This window comes from Capra hircus, chromosome 23, assembly GCF_001704415.2.
Source record: "Capra hircus breed San Clemente chromosome 23, ASM170441v1, whole genome shotgun sequence".
NCBI lineage: Eukaryota > Metazoa > Chordata > Mammalia > Artiodactyla > Bovidae > Capra > Capra hircus.
In genome coordinates, this window is record NC_030830.1 from 19,923,388 (window position 1) to 19,947,812 (window position 24,425).

General features: G+C 39.5%; 1 protein-coding gene across 1 annotated transcript; it reads right to left on the reverse strand.

Annotated features, from left to right (window-relative positions):
* Window positions 23,399–24,425, reverse strand: LOC102174177 (putative olfactory receptor 2W6). The gene has a single exon (XM_005696796.3). The coding sequence runs from the start codon at window positions 24,421–24,423 to the stop codon at window positions 23,446–23,448; it is 978 nt and encodes a 325-aa protein (XP_005696853.2). The 5' UTR covers window positions 24,424–24,425; the 3' UTR covers window positions 23,399–23,445.

Here is a 24,425-nt window from a genome sequence, read left to right on the forward strand (position 1 = left end):
TGTTTGACATAGCTCAATGATGCTTAAAAGACTCTGGATTAATCATTGCCCCTGAAAAGATTCAAACCTCTACACCTTACCATTACCTAGGATCTATTGTTAATAGACAACATATTACTCCCCAACTAACATAGATTCATGTTGATAAATTATCAACCTTGAATGATTTTCAAAAACTTTTAGGTGATATAAACTGGATTAGACCCTCTTTAAACCTTGCAAGTTATCAACTGACTAATCTATTTAATACTTTGAAAGGAGATCCCAATTTAAATAGCCCTTGTTCACTTTCACAAGAGGCATGAAAGAAACTCTGTTTAGTACAAAATAAATTGCAATAGCAGTTTCTTACTCATATTAGACTTCAATTACCTCTAGAGTTGTTTATACTCCCCTTTCTCCATTCTCCCACAGGACTTCTTGCCCAAGAAGAATATCCAATAAAATGGATATATACTCACTTTAGAGGGACAAGGTCACTTACACCCTATCTTGATTTGATCACTCTAATCATTATCAATGGAAGAAATAGAGCTAAGACTCTAATTGCCTCCGATCCTCATAAAATTGTAATACCTATTAATAAATCTCAATTTGAGAACGTATTACAAACTTCTACCAATTTCCAAATAGCCTTCTAGGAATATTCTGGAGAAATTTCATTTCATTATCCCTCTAACAAACTCTGGAATTTCTTAAAAAATACCGGATTTATTATCTCTCACATTGTTATATCACAACCTATACCTCAAGCTGATGTTTTCTATATAGATGGGACTAAAAATGCCAAAGCCTCATTCTGGTCTCTCAAAGAATATAGTCTTTTATACTAAATTTCATTCTGCTCAACAAAATGAATTATATGCTCTTATTCAGGTTATTCACCTATATCCTTACCGTATTAATATAGTTTGACTCCTTATATTCAGTTTTTATATTAAGAAATATAAAAACCTCTACTATAAATTCCAATCAACCTATTATTCAACAACTTTTTATCGAACTACAGTCTCTTATTAGGAGCCACACTTCCCCCATTTATATTACCCAGATTGGAACACATTTCTGCCTTCCTGGCCCCTGACTCATGGTAATGAACAAGCTGATAAACTCGTCTCTTTTGCTACTCCTGACATGCTCTATTGCACAATAATGCTGGCACCTTACACCAAATTTGAAAAATTCCATACTGCCATGCCAAGAAAATCAATAATTGCTTTACTTGTAGACTCCTACATCTTCGACCCATTGCACAAGGTATCAATCCTTGAGGATTACAACCCAATGAACTATGACAAATGGATGTAACTCGTTGCCCTGAACTTTCTCCATTTTCTTTCTTACATGTCTGTATCGACACAAATTCTTCTTTTATCTGGGCCACACCTCTTCGAGATGAGGCTACACAGCACGTTATAACTCACCTATTAGCTTGTTTTGAAGTAAAGGGAACTCCTAGTTCTATAAAAACAGACAATGGCCCTGCCTATGTTTCTAGGCAATTCAAACATTTTTTACAATCATTTTCTATTAAACATATTACAGGTATTCCTTATAATTCATAAATACAGGACATAGTTGAATGAGCACATCACACACTGAAACTACAAATAAAAAAATTTAAAAAGGGAGAATACACAGGAACACTTCTATCTTTCTTATCCAGAGCGGATTTTACTAGATTCCAATGCAATATATTCTTTACTCCTATAACTACTGTTAACACAGCTTTATTTGTTTTACATTTTTTAAACTTATTGCAGGGAGATATCTTGAGAAGAGCAGAAAAACATTTCGAGGAATTTAAGGACACCTCTCTTCCTCTGCCCATTTGGTATCAAGACGGGCTAACTAAACAATGGAAATCTGGAAAATTAATCTTACAGGGAAAGGGGTATGCTTGCATTTCTGTAGATGGATCCAACAAAATCAATTGGCTCCCTCTTCGGAAGATTCTCCCAGGGGAGCCTCTAGCATGCAAAATAGAAAACAAAAACAAAAACAAAAAACAACAAACCGACAAAATCCCCAGGAAGAAAAAATTTCAATACAGGCAATGGAGGCTCTAAAAATCTCCAAGGAGCACTGCCCTCAATGTCATCAACCTCATGATCTCCCTACTTGGGGACAGATAAAAACCCTTACATGGCACCCCACTCCAGTGCTCTTGCCTGGAAAATCCCATGGATGGAGGAGCCTGGTGGGCTACAGTCCATGGGGTCGCACAGAGTCAGATACGACTGAGCGACTTCACTTTTCACTTTCATGTACTGGAGAAGGAAATGGCAACTCACTCCAGTGTTCTTGCCTGGAGAATCCCAGGGATGGGGGAGCCTGGTGGGCTGCTGTTTATGGGGTCGCGCAGAGTCGGACATGACTGAAGCGACTTAGCAGCAGTAGCAGCAGCAAATCAAGCTGAAAATCTGGTTTCTCAAGAGGGAATTCCTCAGAATCCAGAAAATATTTTTGTTGCTATGCTTGCTTTTGCTTCCTCTGCTCAAGCTGATTTGATTAATCATACATATTGGGCCTATATACCTAACCCCCTTTATTGCAGGTTGTAGAATGGACAAATAAAGGATCGGTCGTATCCACCACTGACTCAGAACATATGCCTCCTCCTTGGAGCTTGGAGGGGCCCTCTCATCCTGAGGAAGAAGGAAGACTAATTAATATTTCTCTAGGTTATGAAATCCTTCCTTTATGCATGGGTCCAACAGAATTATGTATTAATGTTAGTTGACAAATGTGGGCTTTCGTCCTGCCTCCAAAAAAGAACTTTCGTACATTGCTTGGACTGTTTACTGCCCTATCTCTCTATGAGAACCATGCCAACACTACTAAAACTCTAGGAAAAGGACAAAAGTCATTATGCAAGGGGTTTACTTATAAGAACTTTAAATATACTCCTATTTACTAGGATAGATGTCAAGCTAGATCAGGGAAGTTAATGTTTGTGGCCGATTACAACATTGTCGATTGGGGAGCCCATGATATGTGGTTATCTAACTGCTCAGATGATATTAACAGCGCTATATGTGATTATGCTACTCAAGTAGCATGGAAGGTTACCAAAACTATGATGGAACATTTCCATGACAAAGGACTTGGCTGGCTAGATGGTGGAATGGCACCTCCTCACCCTCAAACCATCCTCAATAAATGGATTGGGCCTGAACAATGGGACATCTAGAAACTTGCTGCGGGCACCAAAGAACTTGGAACTTGGACTGGATACTTCACAGGGACCAGTCGTAGTCATAGTGACTATTCCTTTCATTATAATCATTCATATTTCACACAGGCTTATGTTCCCCTTCCTTTTGTTGTAGCCATATGGAACTTAAAGTTCAATAAGTTCTGTAACTTCTATACATTGAAAACTATATACTTGTCTTAACTTCTCTATTTCTATAAAAAATGAATCCCTTTTGATTCTTTGATCTTGACGTAATCTGTGGTTGCCAGTAGATCTCCAACGACACTGGGAGGAGGGTCCCATGGAAGGACTTGCCTCCCGGTTAGTCACTAAATTACTCCAGTGATCTAAACGATTCATTGGATGGCTAATTCTTGGCATTTTGGGATTAATAGCCATTGGCACTACTGCCACTCTAGCAGGCATCACTTTACGAACTTCAATTCAAGCACAAAACTTTATTCAAAATTGGACCAAAGATGCTCATACTATGTGGGCCACTCAGGCTCAGATAGGTGAAAAAGTTCAAGATAAAATACAGGAACTGAGAACAGCCATCCAATGGGTCAGAGATCAATTAGTAGATTTACAAAAACAAGTATTACTAAAATGTGATTGGAATTCTACTTAATTTTGTATCACTCTTTTTCGGTTCAACTATAGTGCTTACAGTTGGGAACAAATCAGATTTCACTTGCAAGACAAACATGATAATGCTTCCTTAAATGTACAATTATTAAAAAAAAAATCTTTAGAGCCTTCTCTAAGAGTCTGCCCTCTTCCAACAATTTGGAAACTTTAGCTGAACAACTAGCTGATCAATTATCTGGGCTAGACCCTCGAGGATGGTTCCAAAGCATTACTCATAGTATTGGGTCTGGAACTGTAACATTGATAATTGTCCTGGTAATTATATTTGTAATATACCAATGCCTTTTAACTAAAATTGTTCAAACTATATAAACTCAGTTGGTCAAGGCCTTTTTCACAAAAATAATAAAAAAGGGGGAATTGTCAGGGGACATTCAACGTTAAGGAATCCACATGTGCCAGAGTCCAGCTCCAGCAGACAGGGGATCAGCCTGAAGGGATGAGAGGTGTCGCTGGGAAATGATGTAGCCTCTGACTCGAGGTATGGGACTACATGTTTATTTCAAGCATCAGGTTCTCTTTTATACTTTTTCAAAAGCATTAGGTTAGAGGTTTGACATTTTCAGCTCCCCCTCGCCCAGATTATTGTCTCATTGTTGCCCTTTAAACAGAGTTCCTGCTTCAGCGATTCTCTCAGAATCGTGTTTACTTGTGATTACATTGTAACTCATGCTGATGTCTGGGCTGCATACCATATTCCTCAGTTTATCTCTTATCTTTCTAAATCCTGCTTGCCCCTAGTATCCTAAGCTCACTATCTCCTAAAAAGTCTTCTAAATATTCTTAATTATTCCTAAACCCTAAACTCAGCAAACTTCCTTTGCCATAAACATTTCCCTCACAAACAAGTCTCAGATAACAATCCCTCCCGTGGCCACAAGCTGTGGCCTATGTGCTCATCCTGGGACATTATTTGTAAAATCCTTAAACAAATGTCACTGGTTACCTTATAGATTATTTTCTGGGCTCACAACTGCAGAAGGCTTTGTGCTTTCTCACGCTTCTCTCAAGAACAATAAGCACCCTAATATTCTTTCCAGGCAACTCAACCAAAGAAAGGAAGAAACAAGTCAGAATCACAAGAGCTAACTCCTTCATCCTGGGTCTGTGCCTGCAGAATGAAGAGAGGGGGCTGGGGCCGTGCCTCCATTTTGTCAGTAATGCCTAACGTGGCTCCTGACACACGTGTTGTTTTCTTCTTTTGCGTGCTGTTTCTCAAGGGCCCTCTGTTTCTTATCAGTTCCTGGAAAACAAGAATGAGCAGAGCTGCATGCAGTTCTCAGGACTGAGGTCATGAGACAGTGCATGCATGGATTCCCTTCAATGACCTTTTACTTTAATGTATCAGTCAAGTCCCTATTACTCAGGATATGGATTGTCTTCTGGCCCCTGTGACAATTGTTATTCGCCTAGTGTCACTGTCTTTGTAGGCCGGGACCTGGGGACTGGAGCTGATGAGAGGAAGGATGTAGGGGAACCAAGTCTTGAGTGACACAAGGGTGCTTTATTTGCAGAAAAGCATGTTTATATTTCTTCATACAAGGCAGCTTTAGGCAGTAAAAAAATTGAGCAAAAACATAGCCAAGCAAATAACAACCTTCAAAGGGCCAGAAAGCATTTCATATCCTGAGTAAGAGGGGCATAACTGAGTAGACTTCCTTGGTGGCTCAGACGGTAAAGTGTCTGCCTATGATGCAGGAGACACAGGTTTGATCCCTGGGTGGGGAAGATACCCTGGAGAAGGAAATGGCAACCCACTCCAGTACTCTTGCCTGGAAAATCCCATGGATGGAGAATCCTGGTAGGTTATGGTCCATGGGGTCACAAAGAGTCAGACACGACTGAGCCACTTCACTTTCACTTTCAAGGTCACTGAAGGGAGTCACTGAAAGGAATCCAAGCAGGTGCCCTTTCTCATGATCTCAGTCCTAAGAACTGCATGCAGCTCTGCTCATTCCTGTTTTCCAGGAACTGATAAGGAATAGAGAATCCTTGAGAGACGGCACACAAAAGAAAAGAATAACATACTGGATCCCTTAAAGCTGAACGTTTCCTGACAGCCTAGTTTTGTTTTTGCTCAACTTTATTTTTGCTGCTAAAGCTTTCTTGTATGGAGATATATAAAGCACATGCTGCTACAAATAAAGTATCCTTGTTTCTTTTGAGACTTGGGTCCCCTGTGTCCTTCTTTTTGTAGACTCCAGTCCCCAGGTGCTGGTCTATAAAGACCTTGACAACTCACTTTCCAGGCTGAGTTGATACAGTCTTTCTTCCTGATATCAATCTTCTTAACAGTATTAACATCCAGTATACATATCACAGGGTACATTTATGAAAGACTTTGCTATAACCTTTGCGGACATGAAGATACCTTCCTTACATAGCAGATCCTCAGACTACCACTTAAATAATGTAGCCCAATTGAGATATAATTCATTTACATTATTCTTGGTTAATGCTAATCTCATAAAGTCTCCTAAAATAATTAATGCTGAAATTTTGCCAGGGATCCATGTCAAGCTTTTCAGCCTAATTCCACAGTTCATCTCTCTTTCTCTTTTATTTAGTTCTTGAAAATTTGGATATTTGCCAATCTCAGCCAAGAGTCACACTTCTTAAAAATGGCCTTCAGGGGCCCTGTGGTCAATCTACCTGCAATTGGTATTTTGAATCCTTGTAGCCATTTTATTTGGGTATGAAGACTTGCACTCATTTAAGGCAAGTAGTTATTCTTTCATTATCTCCTTGTATGTCCCAAAATTTACTTTCCTCATATTAATGTTTGTCCTACTATTTCCAATTTGAAGATCACTGTCCTTGATGGAGGAACAGAAGCCTGATTGGTGTTAAGTAATTCTATAGCCCCTCTTCTGTCTGTTGAAATTACTAAATTTATTTCCAGGGTCTTTTAAAAAAAGTCAGCAAATATTTCAGTCTTACAAAACAATGATATAAGAAACACTTAACATCTATCTTAAGACCTAAATATTACAGATATAATTATATCCCCTTGTCTACTCTTCTCCAATTCCTCTTCTCTTCAGGTTAGCTACTACCTTGATATTGATGTTGCTATTTCAAAGCATGTTTAAATATTATTAGTACATATGTGGGTAGCCATAAACATTTTATAGTATAATTTATCTGTTTTGTTAATTTTATACATATAGTTTCACTCTGTACATATTTAAGTTTGAAAGGCTTGATTTGATTTAGGTTCAGTACTTTTGGAGCTTACATTCATGTAATTCTGTGTGCTCCATTTTCTTTCGTTGTTTTCCCTCTTCACACGCTGAAGAAAATCAGTTTCATATTTAAGCTCATCTGTTCTCCACGTGGCATCAGTTCCAATCTAGTAAGCAGGGACTGGGACCGTCCAGCTTCTTAGGGTTTGCAGCCTTGGACCAAAGAGAAGAATCCTCCGGAGGTCCTAGCAGGGCGAGCCGCGCATTACCATAGAGACCGCGGACTGGAGATGCGCTATCTGCACTTCCGAGCTCAGCCCCTAGACTCTGAGGTAAGGATGGGGTTTTTCTAGCCTCTTCTGAGGAGGTCCTTCGGCGTCTTCGGCCCCACCGCGGCGAAGACAGGACCGGCAAGACCCGGGAAGATGCGGAGGTCGCGGGGCAGGTCTGTTAGGCCCTTTCCGGGATTCTGGCGGGAGCCTCTTTCTGGCCTCCTGGGGCTGGGTCTGCGATCTGAGGTGGGATGGGATGTAGGAGGTCCTGCCTGCTGAAGCCTATTTTATCTTTACCTCTTCTAGTCATGTTTCCACCCCTCCACCCCCCTTGCTCGCCCTTCTTTAGGCTTTCTTTAATATTACAATTAAAATTTTTTTATTTGGCAAACCGGTTAATATAGTATTTATTTTGAGTCAGGCCTTGGTTCTAAGTGCAGTATATGCATTAACTCCTTTAATTCTCAAACAATCCAATGAGGTAAGTATTATCACTCCCCCAGTTTTTAGATAAGCAACTTGAAGCCTAGGTATACTAAAAACTTACCTACAGTCACATAGCTGCTAAGGTGAGGAAAAAAAAAAACAAAACTAAACGATATGGTGCTATTAACCTCAACACTAGTTTCCTCACAAATTCTGAATCTCTGATTAGAGCTTTAACTTCCTCTTTGTCACTTTCTTTCCTGTCAGGCTGCTCGGTTCTTTTGTGAGTTTTGTTGATGTGGTATTGCTCCTATTCATGACGTTCCCTCTCTCTTTTTTTCCCTGCCCTTTTCTTTCAGGCCAGTAACCTAAAATGCAGAGTGGAGCTTCTAAACTTCACTGGTCTCTAAAGCCATACTGCCAGTGAACAAAAAATGCAGAGAGGCTCCTGCCCCTTGGCTCAAAATATCAGTTACTGGGAGAAGGCAGTTATTTTGATGGGGTTCACAGGGATTTTGCTCCCTTGAGGAGGCCTATCCTGAGCAGCATGCCTTGGATGTCCTACCTGGAGAGAGATGGTACTGGATATGGTTACATGATTCACTTAGTAGAGAGATGGTCACAGGAGTGATGGGAGATGGAGAGCCAGATCTGGATGGAGAAGAATGGGTAAGGGGAGGCCAGGGGAGAGAAACAATGAATGATGTGATTTTCTTAATGGTTAAAGAAAATACTGACAAAATGCTTCATTTGAGATTCTCCCTTAACTGCTTTGTAATTGACTGTATTGATAGTCTTTAAAGTTGCATGCTTTTGTAGGAAAGACTGTGTGTATTGTCTTTTCCTAAAATGGAATGAAACTTGGATTTTCCTTTTCACTGTAATCCAGAGAGATTGCTCTTTTATATCTTTATTGGGATTTTAATTTTAACATGTAAATAATCCTTTTAAAAAATTTACTTATTTGGCTACACCAATTCTTAGTTGTGGCATGTAGGATCTTTGCTGCAGCATGGGAACTTTTAGCTGTGGCATGTGGAATCTTGTTCCTTGACCAGGGATTGAACCTGGACCCCTGCATTAGGGACACAGTGTCTTAGCCACTGGACCCTGGCTTTTGAGTCACTGTTTGCTCAACACTGGCCCATAGTCATCCAGCCTGAAAATATCATTCCTTTTTCTTGAATCCTGCAAAACAGAGGTGGGGAGCTAGCAGTCATCTTTCTGCTTATGAGGTGAATTTTGGTGGAAAAGGAGCATACCTTAAAAATGATGGTACCAAGAGCTGATTTTTAGTTGTTACACATATGACTATTACCAAAAAAAAAAGACCCAAGTGAACACTGGGCTGTACTATACCTGATATATCTATGGGAGGAGAGGCCAACCTTCAGTTTAATAACACCAGCTTTCCCTGTCAGCACCTTGTACACCTGGAGCAGATGCTAAACAATTCATTTGTTTATTCATTTAATTCATGCATTCATTCACACATTTGTTGAGTGTATTTGAAGTGCCAGGTGATGATTCTGGTACCAAGTATGATACCTCAAGGTACTTCAGTCTGGTTGGTGAAACAGACTAGAAAATCTGTGATAACAATCCAGTGTGATAAACACTGTGATAGAAGCAGGTACAGGGTGTTGTGGGAGTAGGATCAGAGGTAAAATGGGAATAAAATATGTGGCTTAAAAATTTTTGGCTTTATGTTTGAGTATATGTATAGGGTATATCAGAGAAAAGGATTTGAGAAGCATTGTGCTAGACTGAGATTTTTGAGGCAAGAGACTGGAGTTATCCCTAGAATATCATGAGATATGATTTGTGTTTAGTAAGTATTTGTTGTATGAGTACATCCCTGGGTTGGAAAGATCCCCTGGAGGAGGGCATGGCAGCCCACTCCAGTATTCTTGCCTGGAGAATCCCATGGACAGAGGAGCCTGGAAGGCTATGGTCTGTTGGGTTGCAAAGAGTTGGAAACAAGTGAAGTGACTTAGTACACATGTGCTTATACCGAGGATATGGTAAGTCCCCTACAAATGAACAAGTTCCATGAACAAGTTTTGTTCTGAGAGTGTGTTTGTAAGTCCAGTTGTTCATAAGTCCAACAAAGTTAGCCTGGGTACCCAACTAACTATATACTCAATCAACTGTTTAGTACTGTACAATAATAGGTTTATAATACTTTTCACACAAATAATATATAACAAACAAAAAATAAAACATTTTAAATCTTATAGTACAGTACCTTGGAAAGTACAGTAGTAAATTACAATAGCTGGCTTACAGGGGCTGGCATCTGTCGAGTCCAGCTTGATAGCACAGGTTCCTGAAAGTGCAGCTCAACGAAAGAATGAGAAACACTCAAGAAAGTTACAGCGGGAATCAGGGGACCAACACCACCCCGAGGTGAAGGTGCCCAAACTGGTCTCAAGTCTGCTTTACTATACTTTTTGAGACTTGCTTGTACGTGTTTATATGAGCATAGCAGGCCACGTGGCCTTCAGTGATAATACTATGCGGTTAACATTTAGCATTTTTGTATCCCTGTTTTTCTGCCTCAAGGACAAAGACCCAGTTAATCTTTATGTGCCTCCCAGCCGTCAAAGATAGGAACAATCTGTTGATGGCTTTCCATCCTCAGGCGTACATCCTGCTTGCAAGATGTTTTTTGTTCCTTCTTGGATTCCTTCAGGAGTCACATACTGAGTCATGTCCTCTCAGCAAGATTGTTTAATTCTTTAGCCAGGGCTTTTATCAAGAACTACTGACTGGACATGGGAGAGGATGTGGAAAGTGGTAGAGCTGAAGGATTGTCAGCAATAGGAGATAGAGCAGGCTGCAGTTTCACTCACACCTGACATTGATGGCACAGGTTCTGGTTCTGGTTCGTTGCTTTGTTCAATTCTGTCTACTTTCTTGAAAAATGATTCCATGATGTCTGCGTCATAGCTTTTTTTCTTGTCATAGATGACATAGTGGCACTGGATTGCATTCTGAATGACTGCTGCAACGTTTGTAAACCATTCTACATTTGAGTCTTATGCCTCAAAAACTAACAATGCCTCCTTAGAATCCCCTTGCCATTTCCTGTTTTGAATGTCTTCAGTTTTTGAGTTATTTCTTCCTCTTGTCTTTGTCCTTTCTCTGGGCACATTCATATCTTTGAAGATTCACAACTTGAAGGTTTGTATGTAGGGGACTTCCTGTAACTTTATTTTGAATTTTGATGAAGAAATTATTCCTAGAATAGGTAGAATCTATGCCAGAGAGTCTGCGTATTCTTTACATTCTTGTTTGGGAGACAAAACAAATATATGACCTAATTAGCTAAGATTTAACAAAATAGTGTATACAGCAACTCACATACTAGTACACAATGAACAGTAATTTTTAAGAGAACTCAGAGACAAACTCAGTCCTTGTATGACAAAGGTTGGATTGAGTTAATTGGGAGGTTTCCTATAGGAGGGCTGTTTAGTGACATATAGAGAAGAGGAGTTCAGAGATATAGTTTGAAAGAAAATACTGAAAATAACCTAGCATTCAAAAGAGAATGTACTCAAAGTGAGATGTGTGACATTCAGTTCAGTTCAGTTCAGTTCAGTTCAGTCGCTCAGTTGTGTCCGACTCTGCGACCCCATGAATTGCAGCACGCCAGGCCTCCCTGTCCATCACCAACTCCCGGAGTTCACTCAGACTCATGTCCATCGAGTCCGTAATGCCATCCAGCCATCTCATCCTCAGTCATCCCCTTCTCCTCCTGCCCCCAATCCCTCCCAGCATCAGAGTCTTTTCCAATGAGTCAACTCTTCGCATGAGGTGGCCAAAGTACTGGAGTTTCAGCTTTAGCATCATTCCTTCCAAAGAACACCCAGGGTTGATCTCCTTCAGAATGGACTGGTTGGATCTCCTTGCAGTCCAAGGGACTCTCGAGAATCTTCTCCAACACCACAGTTCAAAAGCATCAATTCTTCGGCACTCAGCTTTCTTCACAGCCCAACTCTCACATCCATACATGACCACAGGAAAAACCATAGCCTTGACTAGATGGACCTTAGTCGGCAAAGTAATGTCTTTGCTTTTGAATATGCTATCTAGGTTGGTCATAACTTTTCTTCCAAGGAGTAAGCGTCTTTTAATTTCATGGCTGCAATCACCATCTGCAGTGATTTTGGAGTCCCCAAAAATAAAGTTTGACACTGTTTCCACTGTTTCCCCATCTATTTCCCATGAAGTGATGGGACCAGATGCCTTGATCTTCGTTTTCTGAATGTTGAGCTTTAAGCCAACTTTTTCACTCTCCTCTTTCACTTTCATCAAGAGGCTTTTTAGTTCCTCTTCACTTTCTGCCATAAGGGTGGTGTCATCTGCATATCTGAGGTTATTGATATTTCTCCTGGCAATCTTGATTGCAGCTTATGCTTCTTCCAGCCCAGTGTTTCTCATGATGTACTCTGCATGTAAGTTAAATAGGTCTGGGCTAAACAGATTGCTTGAGTTGCTCTTGTTCTTGAGCCTCCTTGGTGGGATCACTGCAAATGTAACCTGTCTTTTAGTCTCATTTTGTTTAGTTTGGAGGGTATTTTGAGGTTATGAAAAAATCCGTCTTTATGTGCCTAAGATTTTCCATTTTATTTTACCGTGTATTTTATTTCCTGTTGTTTTCTTCTTCAACTCATTTTTGTTTTCCTTTATCTTTCTTGGATAGCTCTCTCCTGGTGTTTCTTAATTTTGTCTGTTGGCATGTCCGTAATATTTAAACAATGTTTAGGCTTAGAAAATGCCTCACCATAGCTCATTTTTCTTCTTCCATATAATCACCATCCATTTTCCCCCCACATGAGTGCAATAAACAAGTGACATTTTCTTTTTTTCCTCCCTCCTTTCTTCTTTTCCTCTTTTCTCCTTTTTTTCTTCTTCTTCTTCTCTCTTTCTCTCTCTCTCTCTATTTTAGTGTCCAGTGATAAGACCAGGCTTGGAGGTAGGGAATCAACTGAAAAACTATCTTTTGAAAATGAGAAGTGACAAAGGGTCATCTTGACAAATACTCAAAAAAATCAAAGTGGAAAATCTACAGGAACACTGAAGGATAAGAATAGAAATTCTAGGAAGCTGAAAGACAAAGGTAAGAAAATCCTCATTTCAGAACAGAAAGATAGCGATTTAGAGGAAGGCTTGCATATAAGCTCAGAATATGCCAGGTATGAGAAAATTTCAAATGGGAACAGTTTCTTTGAGTGTAGTACAGGTTGTAAAGGGCTTCCCTGGTGGCTCAGAGGGTAAAGCGTCTGTCTGCAATGCAGGAGACTCCGGTTTGATTCCTGAGTTGGGAAGATCCCCTGGAGAAGGAAATGGTAAACCACTGCAGTACCCTTGCCTGGAAAAGCCCATGGATGGAGAAGCCTGGTAGGCTACATACAGTCCATGGGGTCACAAAGAGTCAGACACGACCGAGTGATTTCACTTCACTTTACAGGTTGTAAAAACATTTGTCCGTAGTCAGATCTTATTCTCCATGAGAAAATGTATGCCAAAGAGAAACTGAATGTGTTGAATATGGAAAAGCTTTCAGGGTGATTCACCTCTGCCGGGGTCCAGCCCTGGTGGATCTGGGGTAATTTGAAGGGGAGACGGAGTAGGCATCCTAGAAAAAACTTATTTAATTACAGATATATAGAGAGATTAGAAACAGATAGTGTAGTAGGAAAATTAGTGGAGAAAAAGAGGCTGAACAACTTGGTTTACGTGGAATACCAATCACCACCTACATAGGCCACAGGCGTCTTTCCATTCTCTCGAAGGAGAGGAGGCACTGAGGCCTCCCCGGTCCGATCTCAGAAGCCCAGGCAGAATTAGCAGGCTTGGTGAGTACCCACATTTCAGATGGGAATTCAGCCAGGAAAACGGGGAGCAAGAAAGAAACAACACAGGGGAATCAGTCTTTCCAGAAACTGATCCCATTTCTTTATTTTTCAGGTTTGTTTATATACCTTTTGTTATACATAGGGATGAATACAGAGTCATGCGGGGGTCAGCAGACCTGACCCTTGCCACAATCAGGTGCTTCATATAAAATTATACAAAGGTCTTATGGGTTTTACATCATTTTTTGGCCATGAGGCCTGCTAACATTTTATGATCCTTTCTTTCTGATAACCAAAACCTTATTTTTTCCAGGGGTGTTTTTTCTTAAACCAGGCGCCACCCTCCAAATAAAGTTGCAATCCTATAGGGTGAGGGTGTAGTGAGTTACAATCAAGAAAGGAACTGATTTAACCCAAGGTTAACATGATCAATCTTAAAGGTTAATACTTATTTCTCCTATATGCTATTTATATTTATTATAAAGGTAGGGAATATGGAGATTTAGCAGCAAACATCAGCCCAACAAATGAAAACCTTTCACTAATGTTCCCCTTAAGATCTATTTAGTCTTAAGATAGTGATAAAGTTACATTTTTACATAGCAAGGACAGTGATTTATAACAAAGTACAGTGATCTATAACAAAAGAGAAAATTCATTAACTCAAAAAGTCTAGTATTGCTAACATCAAAAACTACTATATTTCCTTTTCTATATTCCAAATACATTGATTAATATATTTCCAGGTGCCTAAGGATATGGAGGCCTGGTGGCAATCATTGACTCAACAATGAGAAAAGCCCTATGTTAATTAAGACTCTCAAAATACTCCAAAACTCTCTGTGCTGTTTATGGTTGAGAAGTAGTAAACAATCATGTGCTAGTGGCAGGAGTATGGATAATCCTGTCACACAAGCTAGTTTGCCAGCAGAGAGGTTTGACCTGAGACACCCTTATCACACCCAGGGCAGGGAATTAGCAGCAATTATTGGCACAACAAATGAAAAAACCCTTCACCAATATAATTCCTAACCAACCCACTATACTAATAATTTCTAGGTAGACTCTGGCTTTGGGGGTAGATGCTCGGGAACAGGGGGTTTCCTGAGGCTTGATCATGCCTTTGCGTATGCCAAGCCTCCTTCCTCATGACCTTTGCCATGGGCGGAGTTCCTCACGCTGGCTCCCGGTACCCTCACACTACATAAAAGAATCCACACTGGGGAGAAACCTTGCAGATATGAAAGTGTGGGGGAACGCTTTCAGCTGAAACTCTGCCCTAATCCAACACTATAAAGAGTCTACAGTGGGGAGAAACCGTATGTGTGACTAGTGTTACAAAGCCTTTGGTGGAAGCTCAGCTCTATTTAATAAACACAAGAGAATTCACACTGGAGAGGGACCTATGAATGTGAGGACTGTGGGAAATCCTTTAAGAAAAGCTCAACCCTATCTAAACACCACTGAATCCATAATGGGGAGAAACCCTTTGAATGTAATGAAAGTTGGAAGACCTTCAGTAGCAGGTCAGTCCTTTCTCAGCATAAAAGGATACACAGTGGAGGGAAATCCTCTGAGTGCAGTGACTGTAGGAAAGCCCTTAAAACCAAGAGCTGCCTTACCATGCACCAGAAAATCCACTGTGGGGAGGAGACTTATGAGTGCTCTGACTGGCAATCCCAGTTTAGACACTACCTTATAGTGCGTCAGAGGATTCACACTGGAGAGAAGCTCTGTGAATGTGCAGAAGTGGGAAGATCTTCAGTAGGAGTCCAGACTTTACCAAATGCAAAAGAATCCACATTGGAGAAAGAGAAAAACCCTACCAGTGTGCTGAGTGTGGGAAGGCTTTCAGTTGCAGATCTGACATCAAATATAATTTACTATGGGGAGAAGCCATATGGTTGTAACCTATGTGGGAAGGCTTTGGGTGGGAAGTCATCTTACTGAACACAAAAGAACCCACAATGGGGAGAAGCCTTATGAGTGTCAAGTGTGTGGAAAAGCCTTCAGTTATAGCTTAGGCCTAAGGCACCACAGAAGAGTACATATTGAGGAGAAACCCTTTGGATGTAGGAAGACCTTTCATCCGAGCTCAGAACATAACGTACATCTATGAGTCCATACAGGAAAGAAACCATATAAATGTGGAAAGTATGAGAAAGCTTTTAGAGTGAATACAGATCCCAGTGAACATAAGAGAAGAACGCATATTGAAGAGAAACTTTCTGAGTGTGAAAGTAAAAAATTAAGTCCAGTGTTATTTTCTCAGCCATATCCATATTTACCTCCCTGTAACATTTGACACCAAGGAACCCTTATTTTTTTGGGGAACTTAACCTTATTTAATATTGTATCCCGCCTCGGTATTCTCAGTTGCTTTTATCCTACCGTACTTTTTCCCATGCCTCTTAATAACTTCTAATACATACTTATGATGTTTATTATGTATATTATCCCTTTCCTTGAATATAAACTCCATGAGGACAAAAAACTTTAGTCACTTGTTTACTGATATATTCAAGGTCACTAGAACCTTGTCTGGTAAATACGGTGGGGGGGCGGGCACGATAAGATATTTTTTGGTTGGAATGCTTGGTTTCCATCATATGCTTTTTCAGGGTTGCCTTTCAATGTTTACAACTGTTCCTTTCCTCTTGCTTTTGCTGACTCCTTTTGGTTCCCCTCTTCTAAGTTGTGGCTGAGTATCATGCTCTATTCTTTAGGCAAGCGGTCTTAATTGTATCTTCTGACCCTCACTCCAATCCTGTTAAACTAAATGATGCTCTGCTATCATCTCTATGTCAGCAGTATGTTTACATAAACCAAACACATGGTATTTCTGTATTCATGGGGTCATTTCAAGGCAGATGGTGGAATGGAAAAAATAAATACCTATGTTTATAGCACTCTCTTGAAAGTCGTCTTCCTTTTTTTTTTCTCAAGAAGACATGCAAATCATGTTAATGCTATATTTAAAATATATCCTGAATACATTTCTCACTGTCTCCATTTAGGTCATGTCACACTGGTCTCCCTACAAGATAGATGCAGACAGACTACAGAGCAGTCAATCAGATTATTTGAACATGCAAATCAGGTGCTGTCAAAATTCTCCAGTGGCTTCCCATCACTCCCCACTTTCATAAAACATTTTTGTCATATTTACTTTGCCTCTCTCTGAACCATTTGGAAATGAGTTGGAAATACCATGATACTTATCCCTAAATACTCCAGAATGCTTTCCTGACAATAGTGGCATTCTTTTCCATAGTCACAATACCATTATCATACTCAAGAAAATTACTGATTCAATAATACATCTAACATCCAGCCCACATTCAAATTTCCCCATTATCCTCCAACGTCTTATAGCTGTTTTTTCTGGCACCAAAATCAGAATTCAGTTAAGGTACACACATTGCAGTAGTTGTATTTCTTTAGTCTAATTTAGAACTATGTGGAAATGACAACCCACTCCAGTAGTCATTCCTGGGAAATCCCATGGACAGAGGAGCCCGGTAGGCTACAGTCCATGGGGTCACAGAGTCAGACATGGCTTAGTGACTGAACAACAATGCTGTCTAATGCAATGCTGTCTAATAGAGTAGACTGTAGTCACATGTAACTACTGAGCTGAATGCTATTAATGTGATTGAGATGTACTGTCAGTTAAAATCCACACTAGTTTTGATTTTGTACAGGAAAAAAGTAAGATATCTCAGTTTTTGTATTGATCACATATTGAAATAATATTTTGGATATACGAATTAGTTAAATGATTAAAATTCCAGCTATTCATTTAAACCTTTTTAAAAATGACTGCAAGAAAACTTAAAATACTTATATGATTTACATTTATTGCTTATGTGGTATTTCTTTTGGATATGTGGAACTAGAACAAATCACTCAACTTTTCTTTCATGGGAGAAGGCAATGGCACCCCACTCCAGTACTCTTGGCTGGAAAATCCCATGGATGGAGGAGCCTGGTTGGCTGCAGTCCACGGGGTTGCTAAGAGGCGGACTCTACTGAGCAACTTCACTTTCACTTTTCAGTTTCATGCATTGGAGAAGGAAATGGCAACCCACTCCAGTGTTCTTGCCTGAAGAATCTTAGGGACGGTGGAGCCTGGTGGGCTGCTGTCTATGGGGTCACACAGAGTCAGACACGACTGAAGTGACTTAGCAACAGCAGCAGCAGCATTGATTGTTTAAATAAAGAGTTGAGGCAATCTGATTTATAGAAAATGGGTCCCCACCTCTGAGATCTAATGCTTGATGGTCTGAGGTGAAGCTGATGTAATAATAATAGAAATAAAGTTCAGAATAAATGAGCTTGAACCATTGCAATCCTCCTGCACCCTGCCCCCTACCCCCGAGTCCATGGAAAAATCGTGTCTTCTATGAAACCTACCCCTGGTGCTAAAAATTGGGAACAGCTGTTATAGAACCATCCTACATTCTGAACGATCACTTTCAGAATATAGTACGTGAAGTATAAGGCCTCTCATTTTAGCTCTGTCCCTGTAGAAAGAATCTCCTACAGTTCTGCCACTTGCTTTACACCGAGTTTCTTGCTGTTTGGCAAACACGTGAAACATACCTTTTGCAATTCCTGGGAATTCTCTTTCCTATATATTTTTGCAAGACTGACTCCCTTACTTCATTCAGGTCTCTGCTCACATATCACATACTCAGATCTTCCTGACCATCCTTTCTAAATAGCACTTTCCATGATTGTTTCCCCTTACCCTGCTTTGCCTTTCTTTTTAAAATTTCACCTTTATTGAAGTATAAAATTGTAGGATATTTAAAGTGTACATTGTGATTTGATATGTGTATGCATTATGAAAAGATATCACCCTCTTCCCCACCCATCTAATTAATTAATACACCATCATCTCACATATTTATTCTTTTAGGGAGAGTGAGAACATTTAAGTTCTCTCAATAAATTTCAACTATAAAATACAATGTTATCGGCTACAGTGACTGGGTTTTACATTAGATCTTCAGACCTTATTTTTCTTAGAGTTGAAGTTTGTAACCATTTCCCTCCCCTCCTTTTTGGTCACACCATGTGGCTTGTGGGATCTTATTTCCAAAACCAGGGATTGAACTCAGGTATATGACAGTGAAAGCACTGAACCTAGCCCCTGGACTGGCAAAGAATTCCCCTGGTAACCTTTCATAAATCTTTCTCTATTTCTCCATTCCCTAGCCCCTGTCGACCATTTTTCTACTCTTTTTTTCTTTTTAACTCCACATATAAGTGATATCATGAAGTATTTGTTTTTCTCTGGCACGTTTCACTGAACGTCCATCAATATTTTCACAAATGGCAGGATGCCATTCTTTCTCATGGCTGAGTAATATTCCATTATATATTCTACATCATATATACGGCATCTTCTTTATCCATTCATACCCGTTGATTGGCACATAAGTTGTTTCCATATTGTGGCTATTGTGAATAACACTGCAATGAAAATGGGAGTGCAGAAATAATTTTGAGTTCTGTTTTCATTCCTTTGGATATATACCCAGAAGTGGGATTCCTGGGTCATATGGTACTTCTATTTTTAATTTTTTGAGGAACTCATTATACTTTTGAAAATAATGGTTTATACCAGTTTACATTGCTACTAGTAGTGTACAGGGTTCCCTTTTCTCTATATCCTTACTAACACATGTTATTTGTGGTGGCTTTTTAATCATAGCCACTTTGACAGGTATGAGGTGATATTTCATTGTGGTTTTAATTTGCATTTCCTGATGACTAGTGATGTTGGGCATCTTTTCATGTACCCTTGGCCATTTGTATGTATTCTTTGGAAAAATATCTATTCAGGTACCCAGTCTATTTTAAAATTGGCTAATTGCTTTTTTGCAATTGAGTATGTGAGTTCCTTATAGATTTCATATATTAAACTCTTAAATATATGTTTTACAGAGATTTTCTCCTATTTCATAGGTTGTCTTTGCATTTTGTTTTTAAACTCTGCTTTTGGTGTCATATCCAAAAAACCATTTATTTCCTGTAATGTTTTCCTCTAGGAGTTTTATGGTCAGGTCATGAAATTTCAGTCTTCATTTAATCCTTTTCTGAGTAAATTATTGTGAGAGGTGTAATACTTTGAGTTGAGTACTGTGAGAGGTCTAGTTTCATTCTTTTGCATGTGGCTATCTAGTTTTTCCAGCATCATTTATTGAAGAGACTGTCCTTTGGTCATTGCATGGTTTTGGCTCTTTTATTGTAAATTACGTATCTGTATATGTATGAGCTTATTTCTAGGCTTTCTATTCTTGTTCCATTGATCTGTGTGTCTGTTGTTATTCCAATACCATACAGTTTTGATTACTGTGGCTTTGTAGTATAGTTTGATATCAGGAAGTGTTATGCCTTCTAGTTTGTTTTTTCAAGATTGGTTTGGCTATTTAGATTCTTTATGGTTCCACACAAATGTTGGATTGTTTCTTCTATTTCTGTGAAAAATACCATTGGAATTTTGATAGTGATTGTATTGAATCTGTTGATTACCTTGGGTGGTAGTATGGGTATTTTAACAATATTAGTTCTTATGATCTACCCTTGAGAATATTCATGGGTGTTTGAGAATATGTGTTCTGCTATTCTTGGATGGGATGTTTTGTAAATGTTAAATCTGGTTTAGTGCATAGTTTAAGTCCAATTTACACACAGAGAGTTGAGGGTGAGGTTTGAGGTACTCCTACATTTTTTTTTCTTTTTGCTAATAGATTCAGAAAAGAGTAAGTCCATCCCTGTCAATTGCTTCTGATACTCTTCCCATATGAGATTCTTAATGGACTTATATAAACGAAATAATAGTCGAATAGAAGTAATTTTTACAATAGTTAATATTTATTGAGAACTTTAATTACCGACTATACTAAACACTGTGTGAGACATTTTTCTTAATCTTCTGTGTGGCAATGAATAGAACTACTCAAAAGTGATCCTGAGATGTCACTCTAGGTTGCCTAGGAAAGGAGCTAGCTGGAACTGGGGTTTCCCCCTCTTCCTGGAGGGAAGGGGTGCACTTAAACTTAGTTTTCCATTGGACCAGTGCCTTACACTCCCTAACAGGATAGGCTCCAACTTTCCAGGTATCCATGGTGTTCAGGTGCCAGGCAGCTGGCCTTCCTCAAACTTTGGCATTTAAACCCAGACGCCGGGAAACCAAGTAGTCTTGATGTCTCACTAAGAAGTAGAATTCAAGTTTATCTTTTGAGAAGATAGAGCAGTTGTGTCAGGAGTAGAGCAGTTTAACCCTGGTGCTGATTCTCCTCTCCCTGAGATTATGAGAGTGTGGAAGTAATTTGCCTCTTGTTCCTGACTCTTGGTTTCCTGTGTTTCCCCAATAAATCTTGTTCTTTGGTTCTCACTGTGTGATGTTGCAGTATTTATCCTAATGCTTGTTGCACCACATTCTTGCAGCAAATTTATGAATTAGAGATGCTGGGGATATCAAGAAGATGTGGGTAGAGTTTGCCATCTTTTCGGGAAAGAGTGTAATTATAAAAGTGTGTGTGTGTGTGTGTGTGTGTGCACACGCGTGCGCGCGTGTGTGTATCTGGAGAACTGGGTGTAGGTTGGAGGATTGGTTGATGAAGGAAAAATTGCCTGACCCTGTGAAGATCGGGATCCCAAATGAAGAAGAGAGCAAAGTGATCCGGGCCTCAAGAACCTCATGCCCAAGCAAATTCGGCCGGAGTTAATGGGCTGCAGGTCCTCTGATGAAGATGGGTGAATTTCAAACTGGAAAATCTGGAAACAAAAACCTGCCACTAAGGGAGACTGAAGGCCAGACTCACTGGTACAGAATTGTTATGAAAAAGCAAAGGGGAGAGTCAGTTTCCTTATAAGAACCGCTGTGACCTCCTTAGCTCTTTTTATGTTATTTTTTTACTTTACAAAGTGAAAGTGAAGTCGCTCAGTCGTGTGCGACTCTGTTCGACCCCATGGACTGTAGCCTACCAGGCTCCTCCGTCCATGGGATTTTCCACGCAAGAATACTGGAGTGGGGTGCCAGTGCCTTCTCCAATATTGTATGGCGAAACCTCCTTAGCTCTTATTAGAATGTCAGTGCTTGTATCTTGAAGGACCATTTTTCAAAGCACCACCTTGTGGCAGTAAGCCGAAATGGCAGTAGTGAACTTAGATCCAGTCCTTTCCTGGTCGGGTATGCGAACTGATATAAACTCATTTTTGGAATTTCATGTTTGGAGATCGTTCTGGGGGAAAGGCAGCGCAAAATGGAGACAACGTTATGTTAATATTGCAATTGGGGGCTGATGTATAAATTGCAAAATAATGACAATAAAGAAAAGCAATGGGCCATATTTAAATTCATGAAATATTTCTTACCAGCAGGACAGCAAGGATGGAAACTTTTCTTTGATATTTTGGTTGGTGCACAAAAACTTAAAACCCATCATTTTCATGTGACTACTGTGAATGTGCACTTAAAATATTAGATAAACATATGTTAAATATTGTTATTCTTTGATGTTATTTCCTTTGATGATACTACTGTATCTTAAAAAAAGTATAAATTCCCTTGAATCCTCAACTCCAAAGAAAAATTTATATTTTTGCAGACTAGTGGTAATAATTAGTGTCTTCTTCAAGAAGTATCTGCTGTTTCTGACAAATGTCAAATAGCTGATATTATTCTCTCTCACAAAAGAATTGTTTTTCCTAACAAAGGTTTGCCTTTGTTTAACAGAACTGAAAGCACAGGTGAGAAATAGCCTAATGTCAGTTTTCCCCAAATATTTGATACTTCAGGCAGATGGTGGATTCGTTTGCATTTGAAATGACATAGCAGTGGCACTTTAGATGTGAAGGCTCTTTCATTTACAGAGATGATTTTCAATCTCTGAAATGATCAACTTGTAGAGAAGTTTAATTTATTCTGCAGCATAGAGATCCCCAGATTTTGAATGTATTTACCAGGAAAATAAAGTAAAAATGGGATTAAACATATGATTACTAAATTTTTGTTTTGTCAAGTAAGAGCATCAAAACCTTTCCTCCAAATTACCTTCTACTGCCAGTATAATTTAGGAAAAGAAAGAACATTATAAAGCGAAAGTGGAAGCAGATAGTGTTAAATCAGGAATAATCTTTTATATTGACCATTATAAATGGTCAACTTACAGTTGTTGTTTATTTGTTATGTTATGTCTGACTCTTTGTGACCCCGTGGACTGTAGCCCACCAGATTTCTGAGGCTAGACTACTAGAGTGGGTTGCCATTTCATTCTCCATGGGATCTTCCCAACCTAGGAATCCAACCTGTGTCTCCTGCATTGGCAAGTGGATTCTTTACCACTGAGCCACCAGGGAAGCCCCAGCGTAGTAGCCCTCTGCTCTCTTAAAACTTGAGGCAGAAGGTGGAATGGGTATTGGTGAGCTGTTAGTCTCCACCACAATGTCTCCTTTGGCAGAATCAGGTGAATGAAAGACTGTTATTTCTAATAAAAGTGATATGTCTGGGAAGAAAAAAGTCAGTATAATCTTATTTTAGAATAGATGCTTATGATAAATAATTTCTCAATATTTTGTATGTTGTTGTTACCATATTTCATAATTTATTTATCTGTAGTCCCTGATTAATCTTGAAGCTTTTGAATACATGAATTGCATTTTATTTATGTATATTTATTTATCTGTCTCCTTATCATTTATCCCTACTTCCTATTTATTTACAGAGTCAGTACCTAGTGCAATTCTTGGTAAGTGGTAAACACCCAAGAAATACTCTTTGAATAAATGATTTGATTCATCTTCTGTTGGACAAGGTCAATATTATATCTTTAGCTCTCTACACTCTGATTTTTCCATCTAATTAATGACTTTGCTGGCCATTTTTTTATCCACAATATTCTCCTTATTGCACTCTTTACATCTTTGTTTCTCAAAGTATATATCAGAGGGTTAAGACTGGGTGTGACAATGGTATAAAAGAGAGTAAGGAATTTCCCCTCATTTTGTGAGGTGCTAGTTTGCGGCTTCATGTACATATAAATTACTGTTCCATAAAACAGAGATACTACTGTGAGATGGGAACCACATGTATGAAGGATCTTTCGCCACCTTGCTGCTGACTTGATTCTCATGACAGCTTGAGTGATGACTCCATATGAGATGAGAATTAGTGACAGAGGTACCAGAAGAAATACCACCCCAAGAGCAAAGACAACAAATTCGATTACTTTTGAATAGACACAAGCCATCTTGATCAATGCTGGCATCTCACAGAAAAAGTTATCCACCTCTCGGTGCCCACATCTTGGCAACTTCAAAGTCAAAGAGCAAAGAATTAAGGCACTGCCAAGACCACCTAACCAGGCAATCAACACCATCTTCTGGCAAAGCTCCGGGTGCATTATTACTGTGTAGTGAAGAGGTTGACAGACAGCAGCATAGCGGTCATAAGCCATTACAGCCAAGAGAAGGCATTCTGTGGCTCCCAAGTCAAGGGCAAAGAAGAATTGGAGCACACAGCCTCCATATGTAATAGACTTTTTTGGACCCCATAGATTTACCAGCATCTGGGGGATAATGCTAGTTGTGTAACAGAGGTCCACAAAAGACAAATTGGATAAAAAGAAATACATGGGCGTATGGAGCTGGGTGTCTAGGTAAGATACAAGAATGATAGTTGTGTTTCCTACCAGGGTTATAATATAGAAGATGAAGACAATCACAGAGATGATGTGTTCCAATTGGGGCCGATCAGAAAAGCCCAGAAGGATGAAGTCTGTTCTGGAACTTCCATTGCTGGTTCCCATTG